Genomic DNA, 26,248 nt, shown 5'->3' on the forward strand with positions numbered 1-26,248 from the left:
AGGTCGCCAGAGTTCGCATATGGACTAATTCCTGTTTCTGTAAGTTCTGAGCTCCAAATGATACGCTATGGGGGCTGAAGATATCAGGAAAACACTACGATTATGTACCTGGGATCGTCGCTTCAGCCCTGCGTCGATGAAGATTCTCATTGATGGACGATAATATGCCTGTCTACTGCGAATCCCATTCTGGGTATAGCGCACGATCCCCGCATTCAACGCTCAGTTCACACTTTTTGCTTTGCAGATCTTGTACCCATTGCCTGATGTCTTGCATGGTCTCGCATGCCGAGTAGCTTCGCCTACACTTCCTGGCCCGGAGAAGATCCGTAGAACACCCTGTCGCATTTAGCCTCGGAACATAAGATATGCATCATGATGTAGTCTCGCTGCACCAAAGACATGTAGCAATACGAGGTGTACATTACCCCGCACGTGTGTCCGACTTCCAAGTATGGGTCACGCTTCTCAGTTGCTTGGGAAGCGCGAATTGGTCGCTAGTGACGTAACGCGGATCTGAAGCTACATCAGGGGCGGCTAGGATTGTGGCGCATTTGGTATCGCATTTTGTAGCATACACGTCCTTAAAACTCAACATGTAAGTACCTCTTAAGGCGATGTATACTTCCACCTTAAGAAAGACCGAAGATTGCGACAAGAATCATAGCCACTAGGAGTGGCTAGGCCACGTGCTGAAACGCGCTGCTGGCGGTAGCTGTATGCACTGCCGCATAACCTTTTCTAGGCCTACGTAGCGAAGTTCCGAGCGAGATTCTATCGAATTGTAACCTTGACAGATCAAATGATATTGAAGAGAGTGAGGTCCTCTAGACCAAGTGCAGATCGGTCAGGACCAGTGCGAACGAGCCGAGGAACGTGACAGTCGCCCACCACGGTATACTCATGACAGAAGCCAGGAGGAAGATCGATAGAAGGTGGCGCATGATTAGACCCAGGATCGAGCTCTACTTCGCGCTGAAGCTGTATTGAACCGCTCTGGTATCGTGGACGCAGAGCAGTGAAGCTAGGACTGTCAGGAATCCGAAGCAGAACATCGCCTGCTTTTATCCGCTCTGGCCCCGTACCAATAGCGCCGTCTGCAGTGATGAAGCACGTTCTGCCAATCATGGCTTTTTCAGACTCAGTAATGAATCGCTCCACAAATTTTGGCGGTGGCTCGTCATTACTTGAACTTGAACCCAGATACAGAACAAGTGTAGCATGCTGATCGGACGACAGTTTCGGGAGACCGCCACGTGAACGTGTCAGCGCCTTCAGTAAATCGAGCTCTGGAATGTTCTCGGCAATCGAGGGTTCACTATTGTAAGTAGTGCAGAGTCGTGCCCAAGCCTCAAATGTGTGAGACGTGCTTACTCTTGCGACCTTGTCCATTTGCTTTGCCATGACGCTCAAAGTTTTTCCGTCGCGCATGATTAATTGGTTGCATTTGATCTTGGGTTTGTAAGCACTGTCGAAACTCCGATTGGTGTTTGGTTCGTAGATAGGCTGCGCACGCCAGTCAGGCGTCCATGAAGGTAGGAACTTCGACGATGTGGGATGAGCACCGGCAACACTCAATAGAATCGACGGATTCTGTATAGCTTCCAAGTGGGCGAAATTCATGTAGAGTTCCTCGGCAGTCATATGGTAGCTGATGGGGAGCGGGGCTATACTGAGACTGCTGAACGCGTAAAGTATATCGCGATCATCTGAGCACTTTGCGTCAGGAAAGCTGAGCAGGAGATCCATCAGCCCCCTGGGAAGAAACTGTCCTCGGCTTGAAGCTTGTAGATTTGCCATAGCACGGAGGCGATCGACTACTACTCTGTCATCGGGTGTGAATGCAGTTGAAGCAGCGTCGGATGGCCGCTGTAGGCGTTCAATGCGACGCACGAATTCTTGGAACTCGATCGACTTTGTGCCACGCGTCAATATCGCTTCTGGCGCGAGTCCAGTCTCCTGAATAACCCATCGACGATGGAACCAAGGGAGTTTGAGGAGACCCAGAGAAGGCTCCAGTCTGTACCTTTGGAAACTACTACGACCAGCCCCGGTGTCGGTGTGAATCAAGTGCTCGCTATCTCGCTGTGGCCCCAGCCAGATCACAACACGCCTAGCGTCCGCATATATGGCTCCCATCTGTTTGACTTGGCTCTCTTTCTCTTCCAAATCGGCCTGATTGATGGTAATTGAATCTATCCAGAGCAAACGGTAGATTGATGGTCTTCGCAGATACCGCAGCATGTCGGCCACGTTTTGGCGCACTCGAAGTGACTTGAGTTCTCCATCTTCTTCCATGACGGATACCGTCTCGGTGGTCATGTCAATGCCACAAGCGTATGATATCGCCTCGTAGTGCGGATTCCAACGGGGTGATCTAGTGGCTTCTGAAGCGTCTTCTTCGCGTCGCGCCAAGTAACTTGTAGAATGCTCTTCGAATTTCGCCTTCGCAACCTCATAGGCGTGGGCCCGGCTTTTCGCATGATGTGTATCATCGGTACGCGACCGCGCGAGATCGCGATTCGCAAAGTGCTGAAAGGTTTTGCCGGCTTCTAACTCGTTGTGTGCTTTTGTTAATTCATTTTGGGCGTCGTGATAGGCAGCGTCAAGGTCGAACCTTAATTTCGCAGCTGGTGACAGCCTTGCGCAGTGGTCTACCTCGATCTGAATTGGGTCTTCGAAGTGCGCAGCTGAGTGAAGATGAAGAAGCCTTATATCGCTGGGGTGCTTTAGTGGCCGGTAGTGATAGGGCTCCATCGTGCGTCGAGTGCTACGAGGCGCACTTATCTGAAGAGCGTCGGTTTCAGGAATCGATAGTTCAAGTGCGGATTGTGCGCGTCAGAAGCTGTGCAAGTAGAGTTGTTAGGGAGAGAAGGGACTGCCGCGAAGGTGGCTCGGCAACAACGCGTTCCTGCCCGGAATGAATTATCCGAACACGTCATCAGAACGACACAACACCAGGGGTGGCCATAGTCCTTGTCGCATATGTGCTACCAAATTCCAACAACGAGACAGTCTTTAAGGCAATGGATATGTCTAGCTCAAACATTTTATAGCATGCGACAGAAGTTGTAGCCACCCCTAGTGACGATACTACAATACCATGACGCGTCGGGTTCGCGTAAACCGTCGCGTTGTCCTCACAGCTGATAGTGCGACGCGCCATACTCAACATCGCTCGTCTCAACGAGTCGGATAATCGCGGTGTCATGCGACTCAACAACTGCTTCGTACCGTCCTTTGAAGTTCCCCTGCTTTTTGCCAGTCCATGAGTCGAACACGGTGTATTCAGCCTCCGCATCCAACTCGGGCACCTCCGCGAAGTCGATGGCCTTGGTATGTGTCGCATTCAGTGTATTCAATGCAAACACATACACACCTTTGGAAGACCGCCCACTCCAATACTCAGCGGGATGCGTTTGGTTCCAAGTCCAGTCGGCGTTGATACCCCACTTGTACGGTTTGGCTGCAGCACCAAAGACTGAATCTTGATTGAAGTCGATGAGCTCCTTGTTGCTCAGAATCTCCAAGATTTTCGGCTCGATGCCGTGAAGAGGGGTCCCGATGATTAGAGGCGACTTCAGAGCAGCCCAGAGGGCGAAGTGAGATCGACTCTCTTGTAGGGTGAGGTTTCCATTGCCAACTTCAAGCATGTCCCAGTCGCCATGACCCCAGAAGTCGGTATCGTTGTTAAAGAAGGAGGCATGGTTGAGGATTGGCATGATGCCCCAAGAATACTGATGTTTGTCGTACCACTCTGGGTAGATGTCTCCCCACATGCGCCAGCTATGGCCAGTCGCGTTACCCCACTGCTCGATGTGGGCATGGCCCCAGGCACATTGCGAGTATTCAATCGTACGATTTGTTGCGAGGAGGGCATCACTCATGGTCTTGTAACGCGTGAAGCTATTCGAGGTCGTCCAATCGTAGCCCGCGGGCGCTGGGATCGGCCGAGCTTCACCATCTCCGCCAGCGCTCTGATCTTCAGCGGGAGGACCTCCTAGCCAATTCTCTGGCCACCATCGGTACTCGTCGTCCCATTCATCAGCAACGGCGCAGTTGTCGTACTTCAAGTCTAGTAAGGATAAGCAATGGATTGGCGTGTACAGTATATGTAGCTTACAGTCGATGCCCCAATCGGCAAAGGTCCTGGCATCTACTTCCTCGTGTCCCAGTGAGCCAGCATATCCACCGCATGTTGTGTCGCCAGCATCACCGTAGATGCCGACTTTGAGCCCGAGCTTATGAACCTCGTCCGCTGTATGTTTGATACCATCCGGAAACTTAGCATAGTCCGGACGGATCCTTCCTGTAACCTTGTCGCGTTGGTAAGACTTGTCGGACCAACAATCATCTATGTTCACATAATTGTAGCCGAGGTCTTTCAAACCAAGAGAGATGAGAAGTTCGGCGACTTCCAGGATGACGGTCTCGTTGATGGCGCATTCGTACTCGTTCCATGTGCTCCAGCCCATAGCTGGCAGGCGGCCTGTCTGTCCATCTTGCGACACCAACGAAAAGCCTGGGCCGGCCAGTGTCAATCCGATTAGCAATGAACGCAGCGACATGCTAAATACAGAGATGAAGGGTGTGTTGAAGAAAATTACCAGGCGACAAAAGACATCCTTATAAGATATGCTTCTTGTCCAAGAAGAATTGAAGGGAAGGACTGCCGTTCTCGAAGCGGAGGGAGGCTCCGCGACCGCTTCCGGAAAGCACTTTAGGGACATAACGATTGGGGGATTGAGGGACAGCGAAGAGATCAATATAATTTTTCCGAAACGCGGACATTCGTTGGGGCAGACCGACTCACCAACGCAACAGCAGCGTGAGGTAGGCGTTGCGGGGACCAGCAACCGGTCTAGCCTGTGGTATGGGCGCACAGATTGACGGCGTGATCACCGTGACCAATTATCTCAAAACTTAACAAGGTGCAGATAACATTGTTTAATCATAGAACAAAAGTTCGAGTAGCAATTGCATGTAGGAAAGAAGCTAAGAGGAGACCCTTCATGTTGTCCTCCGATCAGTCGGATGGCTGTCGCGCGATGACGTCATGACTAGCGCTTCCTGCTCTTTCCGCAACTGGACACCACCACCGTCCATATCATCGATCAATGCCTGTGGCCGTGATGATGATGGCCGTGGTCATGAGAGTGATCGTGACCATGGTCGTTTTCCTCTTCATCCTGCGCCCGCGGCCACTCGGCCCAGTAGCCGTCGTCCCACATTTCCTGCAGAGTTTCTTCCTTCTCGTCATCGTCCAACGAGTCGTCGTGCATGACCTTCTCCCACTTCTTCATCTCCTTTTTCGTCAAAAGGCAAGCGTCAAGCATCTTTGTCAACCCGTCAACGTCAAGCTTCTCTCCGATGAAAACCTAAAGGTTGGTGTACAAAGTCAGTATTCATCTCACATGCAGTTCGTACAGCGATATGCCTTACCATCTCTTGTCTACGGTCGCCCCACTCTGAATGTTGGCATGCGATGTCAGTAGATGTCTCACAAGTACTTCGACAATGGGATACTCACCACCCTCGAAGTCGTTCCTGATAGCCTTCAGCGTGTCTTCGTCGGCGCCCCAGTCTTCTTCAGACACGCAGCAGAACCACGGCATCTCAGAGCCGAGTGTCAGCATTGCGCCTGCAGTACTCCACGAGCCCATCTGATTAGGACGCGTGGCGAGCCAGAAGAGACCCTTGCTTCGGTGTAGGCCGCCGAAGTAAGGGCAAGCCTTCTTGTTGGCCAAGATTTCCTTGTCATCCATTTGGGGAATTTCTTCATCGTCGTCGCTGACCTTGTCGGAATCATCTTCGGACGCGCTGGCTTTTCCAGATTCGGATGAACCATCGATGGCGTTGTCGTTGCTATCATCACCGTCTTCCTCTTCTTCTTCCTCATCCTCTTCGGCATCGGCGACGTCTTCTGCCTCGTCTTGCAGCAAGATGAACTTGCCCTGGATAAGCCGGTACAGCTTCATTGGGTCGAATGGTCTGCGGGCGCGATATACGAAAGAGCCGATGCCATATCTAAATCCATGTCAGTATGAGCGAGGCTTCCGGTACCGAGTGACCTACTCGAGCGTCTCCGGCTTCGGTGCGACACGCTTTCTTCCCGAGACGTCCATGACGGTCATTTCATGCAACGACTGGAGCCATCCAACGCTTGCGACAGCCTCGCCGAAGTTGAACACGCCCGTATTGAGCATCTCGCGAACGTCCACCTTGGAGTACCTGGCTTCAATGATCTTCGCCTTCGGGTTTAGTGACTTGATGTATGCTCGGACGCGCCCCAGGGTTGCCTTGTCTGCTCTGTCGATCTTGTTGATGATGATAACATTGGCAAACTCGATTTGATCCGCGAAGAGATCGGATATGGTTCGCTGGTCCTCATCTGGGACTTCATCGCGCCCGAAGCGGTCTTGTAGGAACTCGGCCGTGTCGAACTCGGAAAAGAAGCGGAACGCATCCACGACGGTGACCATGGTATCGACGGTCGCAATGCTCTTCAGCCCGCCGATCTTCGCGCTGTGAAAACTTGTAAGCTACTGTATTGTACCACCGCCTTGGGCTCGACTTACACTTTAGCAAAGACCTCCTTCTCCTCAGGTTCCAGCCCCTCAGCGTCGATCATTGCCTCAGTAAGCTCGGTCGTGAAGGTCTCCGCCACTTGTTGTGGCTCACTGATACCGGAGCTCTCGATGATCACATGGTCAAATGCGTTCTCGGACCAAGCCAGACGTGCTAATTCAACAAGTAAGTCGCTTCGCAATGTGCAGCAGATGCAACCTGATTCGGAAGTCAGCGTACGTCTTGAATGGATTTGGTAGGTCAATGTCTCACCATTCTCCATCTGCACGACCTTTTCCTTTAGACGTATCTCTCCGTTACTGTTCTTGGTGCTACCACGGCTAACGAGGTTTGCGTCGACGTTGACTGATGCCATGTCGTTGACAATAACGGCAATGCGCAATCCATGATCCGGCGACTGTAGGATGTGCCGAAGCAAGGTTGTCTTTCCACTGCCCTAGTATTGTCAGTCTCAACATTCACATTTCCCAGCTGCTAATTACCAGAAATCCGGAAAGAACGGTCACTGGGAGCGGCTTTCGCTCGGTGGTCTTGTTCTTCGCCTTCATCTCCGCACCGCCGGTCTTTCTACGCTTCGCAGCTGGCATAGGGAATTGCTATAGTCGTCTTTACGTAGGTAACTGTTTTGAAATTCTCTGGAACTTGTTTTGGTGGTTTTTGTATCTGTCTCGTTGACGTTGTGCGCGTCGGCCACTGAGCACCAAGATGGCTCGGTCGCATCAGCACGAAAGTGACGCATCTCATTCGTCGAAAACGCGAGAGACACCAAAACAGGAACTACCAACCTGATAGTAGTAAGCCGTGTTCATCTAGGTGTTAATATGGCAGGTCGAGCAAGGTTCTGCACGGGATTGAGCTCGGGAGTTGGCTGCCTCGCGAACTAGACCCTGAAGAAGCATCTCCGCGTATTGTCCTACAAGACTCCAAATTCATATAAAGATGCTCTTCGTAGAAAGATTCCGAAGATGCGTTCAGACGAACGTTGAAACACTGCTTAGTGTTATCATCTCGAATCGGGCGGCGAAGATGGACAATTTCCGGACGAACTCGAGCGAAACTAGATTCCCAAATTGAGCTGGGCCTCAAACTGAACTATGCTGCTAATGGAAGATTAGTAGTTCGGGATTTTGTGCATCATCAAGTGGTTAAGGCCGCTACATTGTTGGGAATACTGGGCTATTGATGTAGACGTTCACGTCGAGGCGTTGAGAGGGCCCCTGGAACTTACTTGCGACAGTAGCGCGAATGATGTCATTTAGCCGGCATGTCGCGACGCGTCGCGTCCTTTGCCTCCCTACAATCCCACACTTTTGCTCACAATCGCAAGACTGAATGTAGATTTCGTGTTACAAATATCACTCCTCTTTCTGCTGGAAACCTGCGCCATATGCCGTCGTCGCGTTCAACCTCTCCAGAATGTATTCTCCCGCTCGGATTGGCTTGTAGGGACTCTCCTCGCCCTTTTTCAGGCACGTCGGCAACGTCTCAATCACCGTGTCATAGTTGACTGAAAAGAAGAAGGGCACGCTGTATCTTGCCTCCGCGGTCCGGTTTACAACGCGATGCACCGTGCTCTTATACAATCCATTCGTCCAGCGCATGAGGAAGTCGGCAACATTCACGATGAGGGTACCGGGGATGTGCGGAGCGATATACCATTCGCCAGAAGGTTTCAGAATCTCAAGGCCGGGCACGGTCGATGCGAGCAGCAATGTGAAGCACTCGTAATCTGAGTGCGCACCTAGGCCGATCTGCGCTTCTTGAGTTGGCGTAAGGTTGTCAATGAGAGGGGTTTTGGGGGGCGGGTAGTACAGAAGTCGTGCAATGCCCCCAGGGTGCGTCGTCATGGAGTCGAAGTAATCTTCGGGGAGATCGAGTGAGAGCGCAAAGAGGCGAAACAAGTGACGGGCGAGATCAAGGACCTAGTAACGGTGAGCATGTCTGCCTACTACGTGATAAGCACCTCTGGCGAATTCGACTCACAGCACCATAGTATTTACGGACGTTTTCATAAAAGCCCAGCAGGTCTTGTTCATCAGGCCACATGTTGCTCTTCTCTGTTGACCCGTCAAGATTCTTGTATTCGCCATCGCCACCAGAAAAGTCTAGGCGCTCTTCGTATGCGAAGTTGAAGACTTCCTTCTCCTCCTTATCACCAGCGATGGATGTATACTCGCTCGGCTCCCAACCCAAGCCAAACTTGTTGTTCTTCAGATGCAAAGTCTCTTTCTTGCTCAGCGGCAGTTCATGCATGAAGCGATCAGCCTGATGCAAGATGCCGTCACAGGCTGATCCTGGTATGCGATGATTGCTAATGTAGAAGAACCCAGAGTTGGTACAGGCTCGACGAATTTGCGCAGCAACCACTCGGCGATCCTCAAGAGAAGCAGAGAATGAAGGCGTCAGATCGATAATAGGTATCTCGAAGTTCTCATCGGCAATACGGTCTTTCGCCGAGAGTCGCGACTGCAGATAAGCGGCGGCGCCATTTCGGGCTTCCTCGTATGTCGTCTGGTCCGGCACATGCACTGTGGTAGTCGCCATGGCTGCGCTTAACGATCCGAGTCCTTCTCGAATCTCAAAGCGATATCGGGAGGGAGAATCAATATCAAGGCAAGGCGCGTAGGGCGCGAGGTGATAAGGCGTTCAGAAGTGGGGGCAGCTACGGCGATGCATCGGATCTAAGACTCGAGATGCATGCCCATCTGATACTGTACCCCTCATTCCGCAACACAAACCCTCCCGCCTCAAATACCCAGTCATGTCTCGATCTCAAAACATCACTGTCTTCACCAACGGTCGCTTCTTCAACAGCGCCACAGCGCAATCCGAAGCACAATTCCATACTACATTAGCCGTTCAAGATGGCAAGATCAGCTTCATCGGAAGCTCTGAGGACTCCGAAGTCCAAGAACTCTGCAATGCTGGTGCAAGAGTGAGCGATCTTGGCGGTAAACATGTACTTCCTGGATTTATCGATTCTCACATGCATTTCCTCATGCTTGGACAATCATTGCACAAAGTGGACCTGGACCACGCGAAGGATCTAGAGGAGATTCGCGCCCGCATCACAAAGTACGCAAAAGCGAATCCAGATAAACCGCGCATAATGTGCAAAGGCTGGATGCACTCAATGACCAATGGGGAGGCCAAGGCGAGCATGTTAGACGACCTAGATCCCAGACCGATCTACATAGACTCCAAGGATATTCATTCGTGCTGGTGCAATAGCGCGGCGTTGAAAGAGATGGGGGTTCAAGAAATGGAGACTCCAGCTGGTGGAACTATTGAAAGAGATTCGGATGGCAACGCGTCGGGGCTTCTTAGCGAAGCTTGCGTATTACTTATCGTTTGGCCGTGGCTTGCAAAGGTCACACCACTCGATGAGAAGATGGCGGCCTTGAGGACTGCAATCAAGGCGTATCATACTGTTGGCTGCACAGGATGCATCGACATGGCGATGGATGAGAGTGCATGGGAAGCTATACTTTCCCTGCGATCTACTGAAGGACTACCAATGCGGGTGGCTGCGCACTGGTGCATCATGCCTGGCGATGGCGAAGAACATCGCCTGCGACAAGTTGAGCGAGCCATCCAGCTGAGCCGGGAGTTCAACAAGAACAATAGCCCTGATCTTAGGGTCGTTGGCATCAAGGTTATCTGTGACGGAGTGATCGATGCGTGTACTGCAGCGCTGGCAGAACCCTATACTTCAAACGGCCATTTTGAGGGTCCGATCTGGACACCGGAAATGCTCGATCCTGTCGTCAAGAAGGCGATCGAAGGCGGACTTCAATGCGCATTGCACGCAATAGGTGATCAGGCTGTTCACAATGCTGTGAATGTGCTGGAAAAATATGGAAAACAAGACCAGAGGCACCGTATCGAGCATCTCGAACTGACCGCACCGGAAGACGCGAAGCGACTTGGTCAGCTCGGCATAACAGCAAGTATTCAACCAGTTCACTCAGATCCTGCTATCCTCCGTGCGTGGCCGAAGCTTCTTGGTCCAGAACGCGTGAAGCGAGCCTTTGCGTACTCTGACTTCTCGGATCACGGCGCGACACTGGCTATCGGCTCAGATACACCCACCGCACCCTATGCGCCGCTGCCGAATTTGTACGTCGCTACCACGCGCAAGTCGGCGAGACAGCCGGATGCTGGAGACGCGCCTGTCAACGAGAACTTCCGTCTTGAGTTGACACAAGCAGTGGCTGCTGTTACCCAGGGCGCAGCATACTCATCATTTGCAGATGATCGTGTAGGTAGTTTGGAGGTCGGCAAGATGGCAGACTTTTGCGTGGTTGACATGGAGTGGAAGGGGGAGGAGTTGCTCAAAGCCAAGGTTTTGGAAACATGGTTTGAGGGAAAGCAGGTATACAAGGCTTGAGTCTTGATCTACTGGGATAGAAAGCTTTCTATAGACGTAGTTGTGAGAAATGAAGATGCGAAACGGCCAATGGTGCCTGCTGTGTCAACCGCATCGGGACGTCATCGTGACCCACCTGCACGTGGTACTAGGCGATTGCATCACATACACCAAACAACACTACCAACTGCACTCTACCCAACACCAACGAGACAACGAAAGACTTGGCCAAGGATCAGCATGTCAATAGATTCCGTCGCTCGATGAGCAACCGCACCTGGAGACCCTCTGGTAAGCCTCGGTAATGACCAAGAAGGCTTCAAGATAGAAAGCCTCGCGGAAGCCTTGTCCATGCACCGCATGTGGCGATGAGGATCACACAAATGCGCATTTGACGGCATTGCGCACCGAGATACGAAGAGATTCTAGCATTGTCAAAATCGGTGTTCACGCATCATCCATGTATCAGTGGTGCGTCTGAAACCAGAGGTGTAGCCCCGCAACCTCGCATGTTTCATACCTCGACTCGACTTGCCCAAACCTCATCGCGAACTCAAGTGCGGAATCCGACTCCGCGTTTCTATGGCCAAATTTCAGTCGCAAAAGGCGGTTTAATCTCCGTCACCTGCAGAAAATTTGCTGCACGGCATTCCAGCCCGTCTTAGCAGCTGTCATGGTGGCTTAGACGTCTAGGAACTATGCCTGGATGACAGCCCATGGGGAGACATGGTCCTCAGGTGTTTCGCAACCCGATGGACGTCATTCAAGGTGCTCTTCGGATATATTGATCGATCGTCGCGCCCTGTTCTTCGCTGCCCAGTTCGAACATCACGTACTATATACATCAAATACATCAGCTCCTAGTTGATACATACATCTCGAGTCGTATCATATACCAAGAGAGCAACTTCAACTTCGTCTCTTACCTTACCACATCAATCAACAACATGTTGACCAACCGTCGCTCGACCATGATGGTTCCTCCCAACCGCATGCCGAGCTGGCATCCCCACTCAAAAGGCACCATGCCTCAGCAGCCATCATCAACGCCTCTTGCGATCGATACCGAAGCACCTCAAAGCCGCACACCCGCCGTCTTGACATCAACGACGTCCGACTTGCCCGGCCATCGCGTCATTCGCGTCCTCGGTGCCGTCCACGGAACTACAAGCGCGACACGCAAAGACCCGAAATCTTTCATTAAAAACATCGCAAGCAGTTTCAACAGCAGTTGGGGAGAGGCTAAGAGCGTGACGAGTATCGTATACCAGGCGCGTGATCAAGCCATCGATAGACTTGTGAAAGAGGCGATAAGCAAGGGTGCGAATGCCATTGTTGGATTAGACATTCGGGAAAGCGAAATCATGGGCTGTGTGGTGGTGAGCGTCAGTGGCACGGCGGCTTGGGTTGAGAAGGAGAACCAGGGCAATGTCAAGAGGGATAGCGCGCAAGAGGCTGATCCCTTTCGATGACACTGTACAGAGGGCGAAGGGCATCGGTGCGCAATAAGGCTAAACGGATGTTATCTTGAACGGGTAATGGGACGATGCAGCACTGGCTTGCGACATCAAGATTTCGACTTTCTAGAGAGCGCAATATTGAGATCAGGTATTTACTGTGTGTTTAGAAACTTCAGCATGCTTACCACGACTCTTCATTTCCTGCGCCTTTTTCTTTTGTTACTAATCAGACTAATCGAGCAGATAGTGCTGTTGCTCGAGCAAGTGTCGGTGCACTACCCCACAGAGCAGAATCTTCCACAGCGGAGAACGCTCACCCGAAAGATCGAAGCGCTGACATACCCACCCCGGATTACTCCATCACTGAACATTGGAAGCTCCCGCGCTTTATTGTCGTGGGCACATTTAGTGTTCAGACAAGAGCAGGATCCCTGGGCGCCAAACCGTCTCATCTCGTACCGCTCGGAGGCTGGGAGGCGCTAGTGCTAAAGTAGCAATTTAGCCGCGCATGAGGCCGACACGACATTTTGACGGCGAAAGCACCGAGCTGCGATTGAGCGGAGACCCCAGCCTGCCCCAGGTTCTTTCCCTAGCCTCGGCAAGTGGAGACGCCTTATGACACCAATCCAGCTCCACAAGCAGCTCGACAGCAGTTGAAGACGATGCAATTGCTCTTGTGGACGCCGCGACCGAACATCCGCAATGCCATGTGCGCACCGTGGATAGAAGTATTGGACATGCGCCGCCATTTCCATCAGCCAAGATGTCGGACATCACATAACGTCACTCGAGAGGGGTCGCTGCATCCGCCGGCATGGATGCATGGATCGTCAGGAACTAACCCTCGACTTCATCCAATTCTTCCGCTCGTCTACGCCAGAGTCCTCCAATGACGGGTGGCGCTATACAAGCACTCTTGCCTACACGCCATCGATCCGGGAAATATCATGACGATTGTACCGGCCCATGTATGCACACTGCTCTTGATTCTTCCCGTGGCCAAGACCTGGCGTGGCTGGAGACCCGCGATGTTGGGGAACGGTTAGTGAGCCGGGATATGGGCGGAGGTATAAGGTCAGGCAAAACGGCGAGTTTTTTGGAAGATCAGCAATTCATCGTCTTTTGATCGCAAAGATGGTGTTTCTCAAAGGGATTGCAGCTGCGGCCTGCGCCACTTCTGCGCTCGCTGCCGACATTATCGTCCAGAACTCTGGAGGCAATCAAACCGGCGCGTTTGGTCACTCTTACGGCTATGGCTTCCTTCACGAGGTAAGTCATCGTCATCATCATCCACGCCAGAATGCCATGTGCTGACATTTTCTCAGGATATCAACAACTCCGGTGATGGTGGCATCTACGCTGAGTTGATCCAAAACCGTGCTTTCCAGTACAGCCAGAACTACAGCGTTTCCACGGACCACTACTTCAGCGTCAATGGCGCTCAACTTAGCATTCAAATGCTAGACGAGCCGCTGTCGGAGCAGTTGCCGGCATCCATGCGCGTCTCAGCTGGAAATGGAAGCTATGCCACCGGAAAGATTGGCTTCAAGAACGAGGGCTACTGGGGTATGGACGTCCGCCCGCAGACCTACACCGGCTCTTTCTGGGTCAAGGGCGCGTACAGCGGTGTGTTCACTGCATCACTGGAATCAAACTTGACCAGCGATGTATTCGCATCTGTTGAAGTGCCATCCAAGTCCGTTGCAGACGACTGGACTGAGCACACTTTCGAGATCGTTCCCGAGATGGCTGCGCCCAACTCCAACAACACCTTCTCTATCACTTTCGACGGTGCCGCAGCCAGCGCACTGGACTTCAACCTCATCTCCCTCTTCCCACCGACCTACAAGGACCGCAAGAATGGTCTTCGTGTCGACATTGCTGAGGCTCTCGCCGACATGAACCCTAAGCTCCTCCGATTCCCAGGCGGTAACATGCTTGAGGGTCTCAGGAACGATTCTTACTGGGACTGGAAGGACTCTCTTGGTCCTCTGCGATACCGCCCTGGTTTTCAGGGTGTGTGGGGATACCAGCAGACTCACGGTCTTGGTCTCATGGAGTACCTTGAGTGGTCCGAGGACATGGGTCTCGAGATCGTTTTGGGTGTTTGGGCTGGTCTTGACTTGGATGGTGGTGTCACACCCCAAGGAGATCTCGCGCCCTTCGTAAAGGACGCTCTTGACGAGATTGAGTTCGTTTGCGGTCCTGCCAACTCTACTTGGGGTGCACGCCGCGCTGAGCTCGGACACCCTGAGCCCTTTGAGCTGAACTACGTCGAGGTCGGTAACGAGGACTGGCTCGCTGGCTTCCCCGGTGGCTGGGAGTCTTACCGCGCATACCGTTTCCCCATGTTCTACAACGCCATCAGCAAGGCCTACCCTCACATCCAGGTCATTGCTTCAGCCGCATCTAGCGACCCTGCCGGAGACCCTCCGATCCACGGACCAAACGAGGACAACGGTCAGATTCTGCCTCTCGATGCGCTTGGTGACTACCACCCGTACCGCGAGCCTGATGAGCTCGTTTACGAGTTCAACCGATTCGACAACGACGCCGGCCACATTGTCGGTGAGGTCGCCGCCACCCATGTCAACGGCGGTATTCGCTGGGAGGGTGACTTGTACCCCTACCCATGGTGGCAGGGTGCTGTCGGTGAAGCCGTCTCTCTGATCGGATACGAGCGCAACTCCGACCGCATTCCCGGTACCTTCTACGCCCCCGTCTTGAAGAACAACAACCGCTTCCAGTGGCCCATCACTCTCATCCAGTTCGATGCCGACCCGAAGCGCACCACCAAGGCTGTTACCTGGTACTGCTGGAGTCTTTTCGCCCACCACCCGATCTCTCACACTCTCCCCACCCACTCCAACACCTCCTACGGACCCCTCTACTGGGGTGCTGGTTACGACGAGAACCGCAATGGTGCCATGGTCTGGAAGGGTGCTGTCTACAACACCACCGACCATGCTGACGTTCCTGTAAGCGTTCAATTCCAGGGCGTTGCTCCGGGTACGATGGCCAACCTCACTTACCTTACCAACTCCGTTGGCGACCCATACATGTACAACGACCCCTTCACTGGCATCAACATCGTTAAGACCAACAACATGATGCTCACCGCCGGAAGCGATGGTGTGTTCCGCTTCAACCTGCCCGAACTTAGTGTTGCCGTGTTGGACACCGAGATCACTGGTGGAAACAGCACTGGCCACTACCGAAGACGGTTGTAGGAAACTACTTTCGAACTCGTAGTCATATAGATAGTGTATGAATCAAGTAATTTATATTATGACATCATTTCGACGATGTGAACATGAGGTGAAATACTATGAGCATAAGACTTGTGGATTGATATGTCTAGTCCACGGCCTTTTTCTGACACTTGACCTTATTCTAATCAGGTGGTTGCTCATTCACTGGCCGAATATGTCCTGTTTGTCAGGTCGAACACAGCACTGAGGAGGTGGTATCCAGTGCGAAAGCACAGCGACCTGCTCTCTTCCTTTCCGATGAGCTCAACACAACTCCGCAAAGTGCTGAGTACCCTTGCGCAGTCAGGGGGAGGAACCGGGGCGAGGAGCTGTACACAAGTTGACAGTGCAGCTGCGAAGAAGTCCAACATGTATGGTTGTGCAACTAATGCCAGATCCGTGCTCTGCTCTGGGAGTGACAAGCAATGTTGGTGATGCCCCATCAACGCAAGATTGCACTCGAGAAATGATAAGTAGGAGACCGGGTATAGAGATTGAGCATCATGAGCTATCGCATACTGCCCGTGAAGGACTGATAGCGCGCGACGGAAGAAGAGATCGAGTGCTAAGCGTAGGTGTTCGTTACCAGGCAAGTCTGACGTTTGGCGCATCAGGTGGCGTATATCGAGGTCATACTGTACCACTTCATCGTAATTGATCTGCTCGAGCTGCGAGTTTATCCGAGCTAAAACGTGACGTATGATTGAAAGCGCACGTGGTAAAATAGAGTCGACGCAGTCTTCCAAAATCATTGGTGCGCAATGTTCCGTATCCGTTGGGAAGTCGTCCTGTGGGAGTATTGATTGCTGACCGGTGATCAACGACAGTTGTATGTCCATGTACACCACTACCACCCATAGCTTCCGCCGAGCTTCTCTCTCGTGAGCGATTGCTGGTTCATCGAATCCAGCCATCCATTCCCTGTGTAACACCATCATCATGGACAAGCGAACGACGAGGCCCACAACGTTCCAGCTGGTGTCTAGAGCCCAGCAAGTTGCATAAGCCACCGACTTTGCAAGCACCATGAGACACAGCGTACTGATGTTGGCGGTGGTTGGACGATACATGTATGCCGTCTGCGCTAAGCAAGCTTCGCTGGCGTAAAAGTATTCCGATGAAGCTGAATCATTGCGGGTGGTGGCATAGGCGCCAAGGCCGAGTACTACGAAGTATTGGGCGAGCCAGCTGGAATCCTCTGTTGTCTGCGTATGGTGAAAACTCTCCATTTTTGACATGAATGTGGACCGGTCAAGGACCGGTACACAAGGGTTATATACCCTGAAGTATGCATCGGCGTACAGCAATGCAGAAGCAGTGGAGTTTTGCAAAAGATCTTGTCTTTTATCAAGCGAAGCGTAAGCTTGAGACTGCGGACTTCCGAAGGGGAAGTTGCCGGCTAGAGCGAAGTCACTCGAGCAGTTTCCCGCAATGTGTTCCCGCATAGCCATAGTAAACGGGGGCGCCTCAAGACCGGGCAGTGTTTCTAGCTGTGGATGATCAGAGGTCAGGGAATTGAGCGAAACAGGCATGAAAACGGCTCACCCGATCTAGGAGAGCCCTGAAATGGCTAGAGCTTCGTCTTCTCAGAAACCAGGTAGCTACGACAAACTCGGGGTCCTCAAGCGCAAAGACAGAAGACGGTACAATTGGCTTCTCGGCTATCTTGACTCTGTGCGTATAGAGACATGTTGTCTCATACCCGGAGCGTGCGCATCTGCTACAAGGCGATCGTCTATCGCACTTGATCTTGAGCCGGTGACATCTTGTGCAGGAAAAGCAAGCTCGAGCGCGTTTCTTTACGCGCGAATGAGGTGAAGAAGATGCAGATGTGCTATCGAAAGCTTCCTCCGAGCGATCAATAGCCCCAAGTGGTGGCGTTTCTGGAGCCTGTGCTTCGTAGACGCAATTGGTCTTCGCCTTGTTGCAGCGTGAGCACGCGGGTCGGAGTTTGTCGCATTGACGCTTGGCTGAACGGCAGCGGGTGCATGTCTGCACATCCCGAGCATGTGTCATGGTGGTTTATGGGAGCACCTCATACAAGGGAAAACCTAGGAACCCAGGAGCCTACGTCGCTGTTAGGCCACCAACTTCGCAAGCTTTTATCTTGATGTAGGCTCTTAGGTGTTCGGTTTTTTCCTTGAATGGGGTGGGAGGGTGGGAGAGGCGGTCGGGCGTAAGAGGGCAGATGCGGCCGCAAATTCTCGAGGTCTTTATGAATCTTGTCTGAGTCAAAGGCGCGCTCTATGAATCCTACGCGATGGGGCTTGAGAGCGGAGAAGATGCGGGCGGGGATAATCGGTAGTGTCGGCCGCACGCTAGAGAACTAGCGTGTCAGACATCTCGCGCTATCCCGAGGTCCCCTGCCGTGCCCAGGTGGGACCCGCTGCTTTCCACGCGACTAACATCTGCCAACACGAACGCGTACCGCAACCAGAATGCGAATTCGCGGCCCTGCTGTCGTAAAAACGAGTTTCGAAGTTTCGCCGACATGAGATCGATGAACACATACACACATAAGACCGCGAAGATGCCTAGGTACTCAAGCTTGGCCACCTCGTTCGACATCTCTCTTCTTCGTCTTCTTCGTCTTCTTCGGCGTGAGCATATCTTGACATGGCTTCGAACACTGGAACCTAAGACCCGCATTGGATTCAAATTGGTTCTCCGGTTTGACCCGGCCCTTCTCTCCACCTTGCCTCCCGCTGTGCCTTGGCCTCCAACTATACACAATGCAGATGCGGCCGCCTAACGCCGCTGATAGGCGACTATCGGTTATATGAAAAAAAAGTGTAGAAGAGCAGGAGATGTTATAGAAGTATAAGATAGCGATGGTACCGCAAGTCAAACATTTTACATACCTACTAGGATCTGTCTACGTCTCTTCACCAGCATTGACTTAGTTCTCGTCAACATGTCTATTATCGACGGAAATACGAAAATGAACGACTCCATTGACATCGAATCCTCTGGATCATGTCAAAGACAGACTGTCGTTCTAGCTTATCAAGAGCTACTCACGGACCAGGCCTCGCAACCAGACAAAATATTCATGGCGGGCCACGAGATCCAGCATCTTGATCCCAACCTGGTGGTACTGGACGAAGATAAACAAGAACACCCTCGCGTAGGTGTCAACACCCATGCAGTGCATCTGCAGCTAACACGTTTCTCAGACCTGGCCAACCGCCAAGAAAGTGCGCGCCACCGCAATCCTGGGAGGATGTTGTTTCATCTCTCCCTTCGCAAGCACCATATTCGCCCCGTCCATCCACCTAGTCATGAACGACCTGGGTATCACAGACAGTACCGTCGGCGCCTTGCAGGTCTCCATCTTCCTCTTCGCATTGGCTATCGGTCCGCTCGTTCTCGCCCCACTCAGCGAACGGTACGGCAGAGCAGCGATTATACACTTTGGCAATTTGGTCTTTGTTGCCTTCTCACTCGGAGGTGGCTTCTCTCAGACCGCTGTTCAGTTCTCCGCGTGCCGGTTCTTCGCTGGACTCGGCGGGTCTGCCGCCATCGCGGTAGTGGGTGGATTCGTATCTGACGTGTGGGATCTCGCTGCCCGTCCGAAGGCATCTGGACTCGTGATGCTTGGCCCGTGAGTTTACAGTCCTACATCTTTGATACCCCCACTTACAAAACGCAGTGTTCTAGGCCCCGTCTTGGGCCCCGTTTGTGGAGGCTGGATGTCAGAGCGGGTCTCGTGGCGATGGACTCTTTGGATACCCGCCATTGCCAGCGCCCTGCTTTCGATCGCCGGAATTCTCCTCCTCAATGAGTCCTACGCACCCAGGGTTCTACAAAACAAGCTACGAAGAGAACGGAAAACGAAGCCTAGCGCTGAGCTGTATACCGTACTGGATCTTCAGCCCCGTTTTAACGGCCCTACTGCGCTCGTCAACGCGTTCGTCCGACCCCTGGTATATCTAGCTCTCGATCCAGCGCTGTTGTTAGCCTCGCTCTTCTACTCAGTGGTGTTTGGTGTCGTATATCTGATCATCGTTACTTACGCTGATGTCTTTGGTCGCGGATATGGACACAGCGTTGGCATTGTGGGCACCGACTTCCTGGCAGCCGGCATTGGTATGCTCCTCGGTACATTCGCTACTATTCGCGCTATGGAAGCCATCTTTAAGCGAGACACAACATCCGGCCAAATGAAGTACAAGCCTGAGTCGAGACTCGTCAGCTGTCTTGTTGGTGGAGCGTTGCTGGTTGGTGGGCTGTTCATGTACGGGTTCACGGCCACCAGAACGCACTTCATGGTGCCACTGGTAGCCATCATGCTTATGATGGCCGGAGGCATGAACATCCAACTTGCGCTGCAGCTGTACGCTATCGACGCCTTCAAGTTTCCCGCTTCTGCAGTCGCGGCAATATCCTTCCTTCGCTGCATGTTCGCCGGCGCGTTTCCGTTGTTCGGAGAGAAGTTGTTCGATACACTTGGCCTTGACTGGGGTGTGGGATTGCTGGGCTTTTTGGTGTTGGGTTTGGGGTTACCACTGGTATCACTGGTATGTGCAGATGCTTTCGCTTGTTATTTGAGATTTTACTGACATTGTCACACAGCTCTACATCTATGGTGTAAAGCTTCGGTTGAAAGGCGCCGATCGCATGGAGCGTTTCGAGGGCTCCAAAGCAACCGTAAAGTAGCTCTTCTTAGAAGGAGCTACCGGATATCTGTGCCCTCATGTATATCCCACCATCATCGTCTCTGGCGGCCCTAGATAGCTGTCTTTAACCCCACCCCTAGTATTTAAAACAAGCTTCTCCAAGTAAACCTCCGGACTATTGACACTCCAACGAAGCGTGTGTTTTCCTTCCGCTACTTCACCAAGACTGACCTTCCTCGTCCAAACCTGATTCATCACTTCACTTGTCCACTCCGGCGGCACATCGCCCGCGTCCTCCGGGTCACCCAACACACGCGTGAAGTTTTGAGGGGTGTCATCAAGGGAAAGCGAGAACTCCATGAGAAGATTAGGATCGGTATCTAGGCAGGCGTTGATGTATACCGTGGCGTTTAGGGCAGTGGTATGGTTGAAGAGATAGATGTCATATTCGACAAATGCCTTGGTAGCGTCATCAAGAGAAGCCCGAGCAGCATGGAAAGGCCGTATTGCGATAGATCCAGATTCGGTGCGCGTGCCCAGGTAGGGGATATGAGCAAATGATACCGTGTTGTTTGCAGTGCCGCTACGGAGCGACGAGCGCTGGTAGTGCGGGCTCTCAATGGATATGTAACCGGCAGTTTCTGGGAAGCCTAGGAAATCGCCGGGTACTTTGAAATTGGTCACCGGAATATGTATGATGTCGTAGTATGGGTAAAATGATGGCATTGATGTTACACCAACCTCTAGGGTGTCGTTGTATCCTTCTGGCACCCGTGTCCAGTCGATGGTGATGTTGAGGCGTTGCTCGTCTAAGGTCTGGCTGAGTTGGCCGGAGTTTGGTGTTATGGACAACCAATCCACCGGGATATCACCGAGCTGCCAGTCGAGCGGAATGCGGTAGTCACCTCGCATGAAGAGATCGATAGTCCGCTGACGAGGTCCATACGGACTCATCTCTGGTACCTTGGCTGGAGACTTGGTGAAAGGCAACGATGGATCGATTGACTCAGCCCATCGGCCCTGGTCGAGAGGACTATTGGAGCCCTCCGCATATATACCAAGGTTGCCGACGGAGAACTGCATGTTTTGACGCAGTTGAACGAAAGAAAGGTTCGAGACTATGTCGCGGGATGGATTCATCCAATTCTTGGGCTTTCCGGTGTCAAAAGTTTCGAGTTTGGCCTGAGACATGATGTGCAGCCATTTTCCATTCAGGACAGCGTCGAAACCTTCAACTAGATCGTAGTCATATTCGAAGTCGGCCAAAATCTGGTGAGCGAGGGCGTTTGCCGAGTTCCTCCGCTCCATAGCATGTCGGTAGTTCATTCCAGTGCGAACGTTTATTGCGTAGTATGTGGCGCCCGATACTAGGGGATAGAACAGTAGCTCGTAGAATGCGGCTTTGTGATCGTCCGGCATCTGGTCGTATAGTGTTTTGGCACCGCGCGCAAGCGTGCTCCACCTTGTCAAGACCGTTTCCGCTTCATGATAGTTCAATACTGAGTAGGTGTCTGGTTGGACCATCTCAAAGCGGCGCATTCCAATAAGATGGTTGAACTCCATCAGTAGAGCCGCAATATCATCTGCATGTTCCATCCCGAACTCCCTCTCGGCGTAGAGGCGCAGATACTCTGGTATCATGTCGAAGTCGAATTTCGAGATGTCCCAAGCCAAGTCCATAGCGAATCCAAAAGGTAACTCCAAAGGCTTGATATCACCAACATTGATGACCCAAACCTGGTTCGCATCGCGCCAGTAAGCTTGCAAAAGCTCTTTCAACACTTTAGACTGCGTCTGTTAGGAAAAGATTGATCATGCAAGCTGCGCATACTGACCAAGCTGTTGGTATTTGACCACTTGTACGATCGCGGTCTACCAAAATACTCGAAGTGAAAGTATATGCCAGCGCCGCCTTCCCTGGCAGTCTCGTTACCAGTGGGTAAGCGCAAAATCTGGCCATGGTTATCATCGGGCATGATGATAGTGACATCATCGGGAGGGTTAAGTCCGGCCGCGTAATAGGTCGCCACTTCCTTATATATCGTCCATGCTTCTATACTTTGTCAGCGTGGCCCAAACCTTGTCTTAATGATTACTCTTACGGTTCACTTTCTGATCACCTAGTACTTCTTTGAAGATCTGACGCTCGACTTCAAACACTTCTCGAAGTATCTCCAAGGCATCGTCACCAACTATCGCACTATCGCTTGGGCCGCGCATACCCAGCGTCACATAACTCTCGTTGTTTCCCATTCTGCGAATGCCCTCTTCCATAAAGCGCGTGACGTTCTCCTTGTTCAGCCTCCAATCCCAGGGCCCGGTCTCAGTTGCGTTCCACTCATTGGTGGCTCTTTGCATCGGCTCGTGATGGCTGGTAGAGATTACGATACCGTAGTCGTTTGCGAGCTGCTGATTTCTTGGATCATCTGTAAAGAAAATCTGACCTGGTGCTGGTGTTGTCGATCCCCACATTGCAGGCCACAGGTAGTTGGCTTTCAACCGGAGTAGTAAATCGAACACGTGGACGTAGAACTCAGTGTCGAGAGGATAGTAAGAGGAGTTGTGTCGTGCAGCCCACCATGTTACTAATGCTGGTGCTTCGTCGTTGATGAAGAGCCCCCTGTATTTGACTGATGGCGGGCCATGAACAGTGACTTTTGGCAGTGCGAAGATAGCGGCGTGTTTCTTGGTCGGCACATCCGCCCACCAATGGTACCTGTCGTAACTCATCAATCGCCACCCAGATGTACATGATGAAGATACTTACGGAGACTGCCCACTTTGTTCGGCAAGCGTGTGAACACCAAAAATAGTACCGCGTTTATCGCTGCCCACGATGACCAGCGCCCGTTCCACTCCGGCTATTGGATCAGCGATCACAGCCGTTTTGAACACCTCCCACTTCCCCTCAAGATCTGATATGTCAAGACCCTTCTCGGAGGACAGATGACGGATGAGTCTCGAACCCACCGAGCCGACGATGATGCCCGTTGATGAAGTCGAAAATGTAGAATTAGTAGTGGCGTTACTGAGCGCGGGTCGGGTTCCAGTGATCTGCTCGAAGTCGTTCACCAGGCTATTTAGCGCAAGGTGAATACCCACGAAATCATCTGCGTCAGCTATGACGGTAGCGCCAGCAACATCCAAGGCTTGATCTCCAGGCTCGAAGCCCACGAACTTCTCCTCGAGCAAAGCATGCGCCGTGTATTTCGAACAGGCACAGAAGGCCGCAAAGATCTTCACAGCCCGCATCGCTGAAAGACGGGAAAGGTGTGTATGCTCCCACCTGAGCTACGAGGGATCAGTCTGGACATTATATCGACAACGTCGGTGTAATGAAGACTGCGGGGGGAACTTCCCCGTAATAGTAATCCTTTCTGCGGAGGATCTCCAGCCGCATCAGAATTTCCAGCATCCTCATGCGAGCGATACGAAGTTCCCCAGCTCTTGGCTATACAGCGGAGGGGCATGCTACTCCTTCGACTGCATGCTGGGGCAACCGATGTGATCATCTGGGGTCGCTAAACCCAGGGCGGGGTACAATATGTCTGTCGAATCTTTGAGCTCGGGTCAAAGCCATCCGCGACCGAACAATCAGGGTAGCGTAGATCGCGTACGCTGCATCGTAAGATGGCTGCATCTTCAATGGGAGCAGCAAATGCGTGGGCGCGACCGCGTGTCTAGCGCGTCTTCTCCGCACTGCGCTGGATAGTTGATGCTAGTCGAACTCGGGTACTATTATGGTCATGAATGAGCGGTTTGTTTATGAAAAAGAGTTTGTGATCACAGTAAAGCCTGGCGGTAATCTTCCGTGGTAGTTGGGAGCTGTCCACGGGTCAAGTACATGGGATGGAATCATGTGGACGGCTGATGACGTCACGTGCTCTAGCGCCGGTAACGCACCGAGCTTTCCAAGGTTCCAAGCTGGGGGTCGCGGAACCCAAACGCGTCCTTCCACTGCCTAACACGTTTATTTTATCAGCATCCGCATCACGAAAATGTTTTTGCGATGTCTTTGCGCTATGCCTGCACTGTCTTGAGTCTTCTGTCTTTATTCTGAGTTTGTTTTGCAAGACCTGGGATTCGTCGCATTACGCCGATGGACCATCTCAATGACCAGCCCGAACCAAGACCAGGCCGCCGTCTGAGTTAACGTCGCACTCTATTCTTCTTTGATATGGGAGCGCTATACTTTGTGTGTGTCACAGACTCCACAGCAACAGCTAACAAGACACCATATCAACTACCATGTACTGTTACCCGATCTGGGCCTCGAGAAGCAGCTCGGCCCGCTGCACTTCAAGTCGAAGAAGTCCATCACCGTATCGGCATCCGTCGGGATATCATGCGTTACACTCCCTGCCTCGTACGCTTCGAACTTGTCGCCATAACGAAACCTCGTCCATCCTTCGAAAGGAACGTCCTCGGTAATCTCCGTCGGTTTCTGGCTCACATCAAACACGCTCGTCCACTGTTTGATCTGCTCACGGAAGTTTTGTGGATAAAGTACCGTGTCTGCTGTGCCATGGAGTGTTTGGAACTTCGGTCGAAAGCCGCGATACGTGGGATATGCGTTGCGCACAAGAGCTGCCCATTGCGGTCCGTTCTTGACGATTTGGCCCCTAGCACACGCGTCACTCCAGACGTCGAAGCCGTCGCCAGCGAAGCAACCGAAGGGTACACCGGCCCATGCGCTTCCCGCTGCGAATACATCTGGATAACTACCAATAAGGACTGGGGAGGTACGGAGTCAGCGTGTGTCTCACATGCATTTCATGCCGTCCGGTCTTACCGTTGGTCATCATCGCGCCTGAACTTGTTCCGGTAACGAAGACACGGTCTTTGTCTGCATGGTACTTTTCCAAAGTCCAGCGCACCATGGATACAATGCCTAGCGCGTCGCCTCCTCCGTTGTGGGTGAGCGACTCTTGGCTACTCACATCCCAGCATTGATCCGTATTCAGCGTTGAAGCATTGGGATAGATCGAGATAAACCCATATTCGTCACCAAGCGAAGCCCAGGGCCGGTAATCGAAGACCTGCTGGGCCGTACCTAAAGATGAGTGTACGAAGTCAGTAAATGTCTCGCAGATAGTTAGTACACGGGATAATCCCACCATGGCACCAATGGGGAGACACCAAGATCGGGGGATTTGGCGGCAGGTTGGCCGGCACGTAGATGAACATCGAGACATTGCGCGGGTTAGGGCCGAAGTCGGTGATCTCCGTGAGCTTTGAGGTGAGCTGCGCGGATGCCACAGCTGCGAAGAGCACAGGCAACATGGAGTTGAGTGCGAACATGGTGTCGACTGAGATGGAGGTTGACCGACTTAGTTCCGGAGTCTCTGCACCATGGAGGCTTCTTATAGCTATCCTCGACCGGAGTTCCACAGAAGCAAGTAGTACGGCGATCTATTCTGTACCCCGTTTCCAGCGCCGGGTACATGGCGTTGCAGATCGCACTGCTGCGTACATCTGAGCATGATCTACGTACTAACCATCCGGCTAGCCCTATCACGACACGGAGGAGAACGTATATTAACCAGCTTCTATCTTGCGATATTTCTCCGCAGGTGTTCCCCGTTAGCGTCAATTCCAAGCCTTCGATATATCCACACCATGCATACACCGGAATGCCCAGATCACATGCTATAGGCTCGAGGCCCTAGTATGTGCGAGAGCGCGGACGTGCCAAGCATACAGTGGACTTATTTTCGTCGCGCAATCATTCTTTCTTCCAGCATGGTCATTGTGAAACGCCCCTACGACCGCAATCGGGATTTCACAGCGCGCGATTCAAGTCTCTTTATGGAACAGACGACTCCACTGGCACGATATATATCTCCTTTCACAATGTCACAATGCATCGCGATATGGCCTCGATACGTAAATACCTCGAGTATGTTTATTCTGGTAAGAAGGGAGTCATGCTCTGGATCAACCAGAGGCCTTGCTACCATT

The 26,248-nt window shown here is 52.3% G+C and overlaps 9 protein-coding genes across 9 annotated transcripts; 4 read left to right on the plus strand and 5 right to left on the minus strand.

The window, feature by feature from the left end:
• Positions 1-798: 798 nt before the first annotated feature.
• J4E85_000560 (uncharacterized protein) lies at positions 799-4,475 on the minus strand (the record flags this gene model as incomplete). Its single annotated transcript, XM_051464850.1, has 3 exons — positions 799-2,719; positions 3,145-4,075; positions 4,124-4,475. 3 exons carry the CDS (start codon positions 4,473-4,475, stop codon positions 799-801), a joined length of 3,204 nt encoding a protein of 1,067 aa, XP_051331371.1.
• A 639-nt stretch (positions 4,476-5,114) lies between these two features.
• Positions 5,115-7,175, minus strand: J4E85_000561 (uncharacterized protein; the record flags this gene model as incomplete). Its single annotated transcript, XM_051464851.1, has 5 exons — positions 5,115-5,378; positions 5,505-6,027; positions 6,076-6,525; positions 6,579-7,024; positions 7,071-7,175. 5 exons carry the CDS (start codon positions 7,173-7,175, stop codon positions 5,115-5,117), a joined length of 1,788 nt encoding a protein of 595 aa, XP_051331372.1.
• Positions 7,176-7,943: 768 nt separating this feature from the next.
• Positions 7,944-9,132, minus strand: J4E85_000562 (uncharacterized protein; the record flags this gene model as incomplete). Its single annotated transcript, XM_051464852.1, has 2 exons — positions 7,944-8,510; positions 8,572-9,132. The coding sequence occupies 2 exons, from the start codon at positions 9,130-9,132 to the stop codon at positions 7,944-7,946; spliced, it is 1,128 nt and encodes a 375-aa protein (XP_051331373.1).
• A 217-nt stretch (positions 9,133-9,349) lies between these two features.
• Positions 9,350-10,978, plus strand: J4E85_000563 (uncharacterized protein; the record flags this gene model as incomplete). Its single annotated transcript, XM_051464853.1, has 1 exon — positions 9,350-10,978. The coding sequence occupies one exon, from the start codon at positions 9,350-9,352 to the stop codon at positions 10,976-10,978; it is 1,629 nt and encodes a 542-aa protein (XP_051331374.1).
• A 1,004-nt stretch (positions 10,979-11,982) lies between these two features.
• J4E85_000564 (uncharacterized protein) lies at positions 11,983-12,466 on the plus strand (the record flags this gene model as incomplete). The annotated part of the gene is made up of 2 exons (XM_051464854.1): positions 11,983-12,387; positions 12,440-12,466. 2 exons carry the CDS (start codon positions 11,983-11,985, stop codon positions 12,464-12,466), a joined length of 432 nt encoding a protein of 143 aa, XP_051331375.1.
• Positions 12,467-13,551: 1,085 nt separating this feature from the next.
• J4E85_000565 (uncharacterized protein) lies at positions 13,552-15,647 on the plus strand (the record flags this gene model as incomplete). The annotated part of the gene is made up of 2 exons (XM_051464855.1): positions 13,552-13,686; positions 13,743-15,647. 2 exons carry the CDS (start codon positions 13,552-13,554, stop codon positions 15,645-15,647), a joined length of 2,040 nt encoding a protein of 679 aa, XP_051331376.1.
• A 2,935-nt stretch (positions 15,648-18,582) lies between these two features.
• J4E85_000566 (uncharacterized protein) lies at positions 18,583-20,327 on the plus strand (the record flags this gene model as incomplete). The annotated part of the gene is made up of 4 exons (XM_051464856.1): positions 18,583-18,795; positions 18,845-19,272; positions 19,321-20,188; positions 20,244-20,327. The coding sequence occupies 4 exons, from the start codon at positions 18,583-18,585 to the stop codon at positions 20,325-20,327; spliced, it is 1,593 nt and encodes a 530-aa protein (XP_051331377.1).
• A 35-nt stretch (positions 20,328-20,362) lies between these two features.
• On the minus strand, positions 20,363-23,539 carry J4E85_000567 (uncharacterized protein; the record flags this gene model as incomplete). Its single annotated transcript, XM_051464857.1, has 4 exons — positions 20,363-22,075; positions 22,123-22,340; positions 22,390-23,003; positions 23,055-23,539. 4 exons carry the CDS (start codon positions 23,537-23,539, stop codon positions 20,363-20,365), a joined length of 3,030 nt encoding a protein of 1,009 aa, XP_051331378.1.
• Positions 23,540-24,530: 991 nt separating this feature from the next.
• J4E85_000568 (uncharacterized protein) lies at positions 24,531-25,588 on the minus strand (the record flags this gene model as incomplete). Its single annotated transcript, XM_051464858.1, has 3 exons — positions 24,531-25,021; positions 25,080-25,340; positions 25,405-25,588. The coding sequence occupies 3 exons, from the start codon at positions 25,586-25,588 to the stop codon at positions 24,531-24,533; spliced, it is 936 nt and encodes a 311-aa protein (XP_051331379.1).
• Positions 25,589-26,248: the final 660 nt, after the last annotated feature.

The sequence above is a fragment of the Alternaria conjuncta genome, assembly GCF_024043145.1.
Source record: "Alternaria conjuncta strain BMP 0040 chromosome Unknown scaffold_1, whole genome shotgun sequence".
In the NCBI taxonomy this organism is placed as follows: Eukaryota; Fungi; Ascomycota; class Dothideomycetes; order Pleosporales; family Pleosporaceae; genus Alternaria; species Alternaria conjuncta.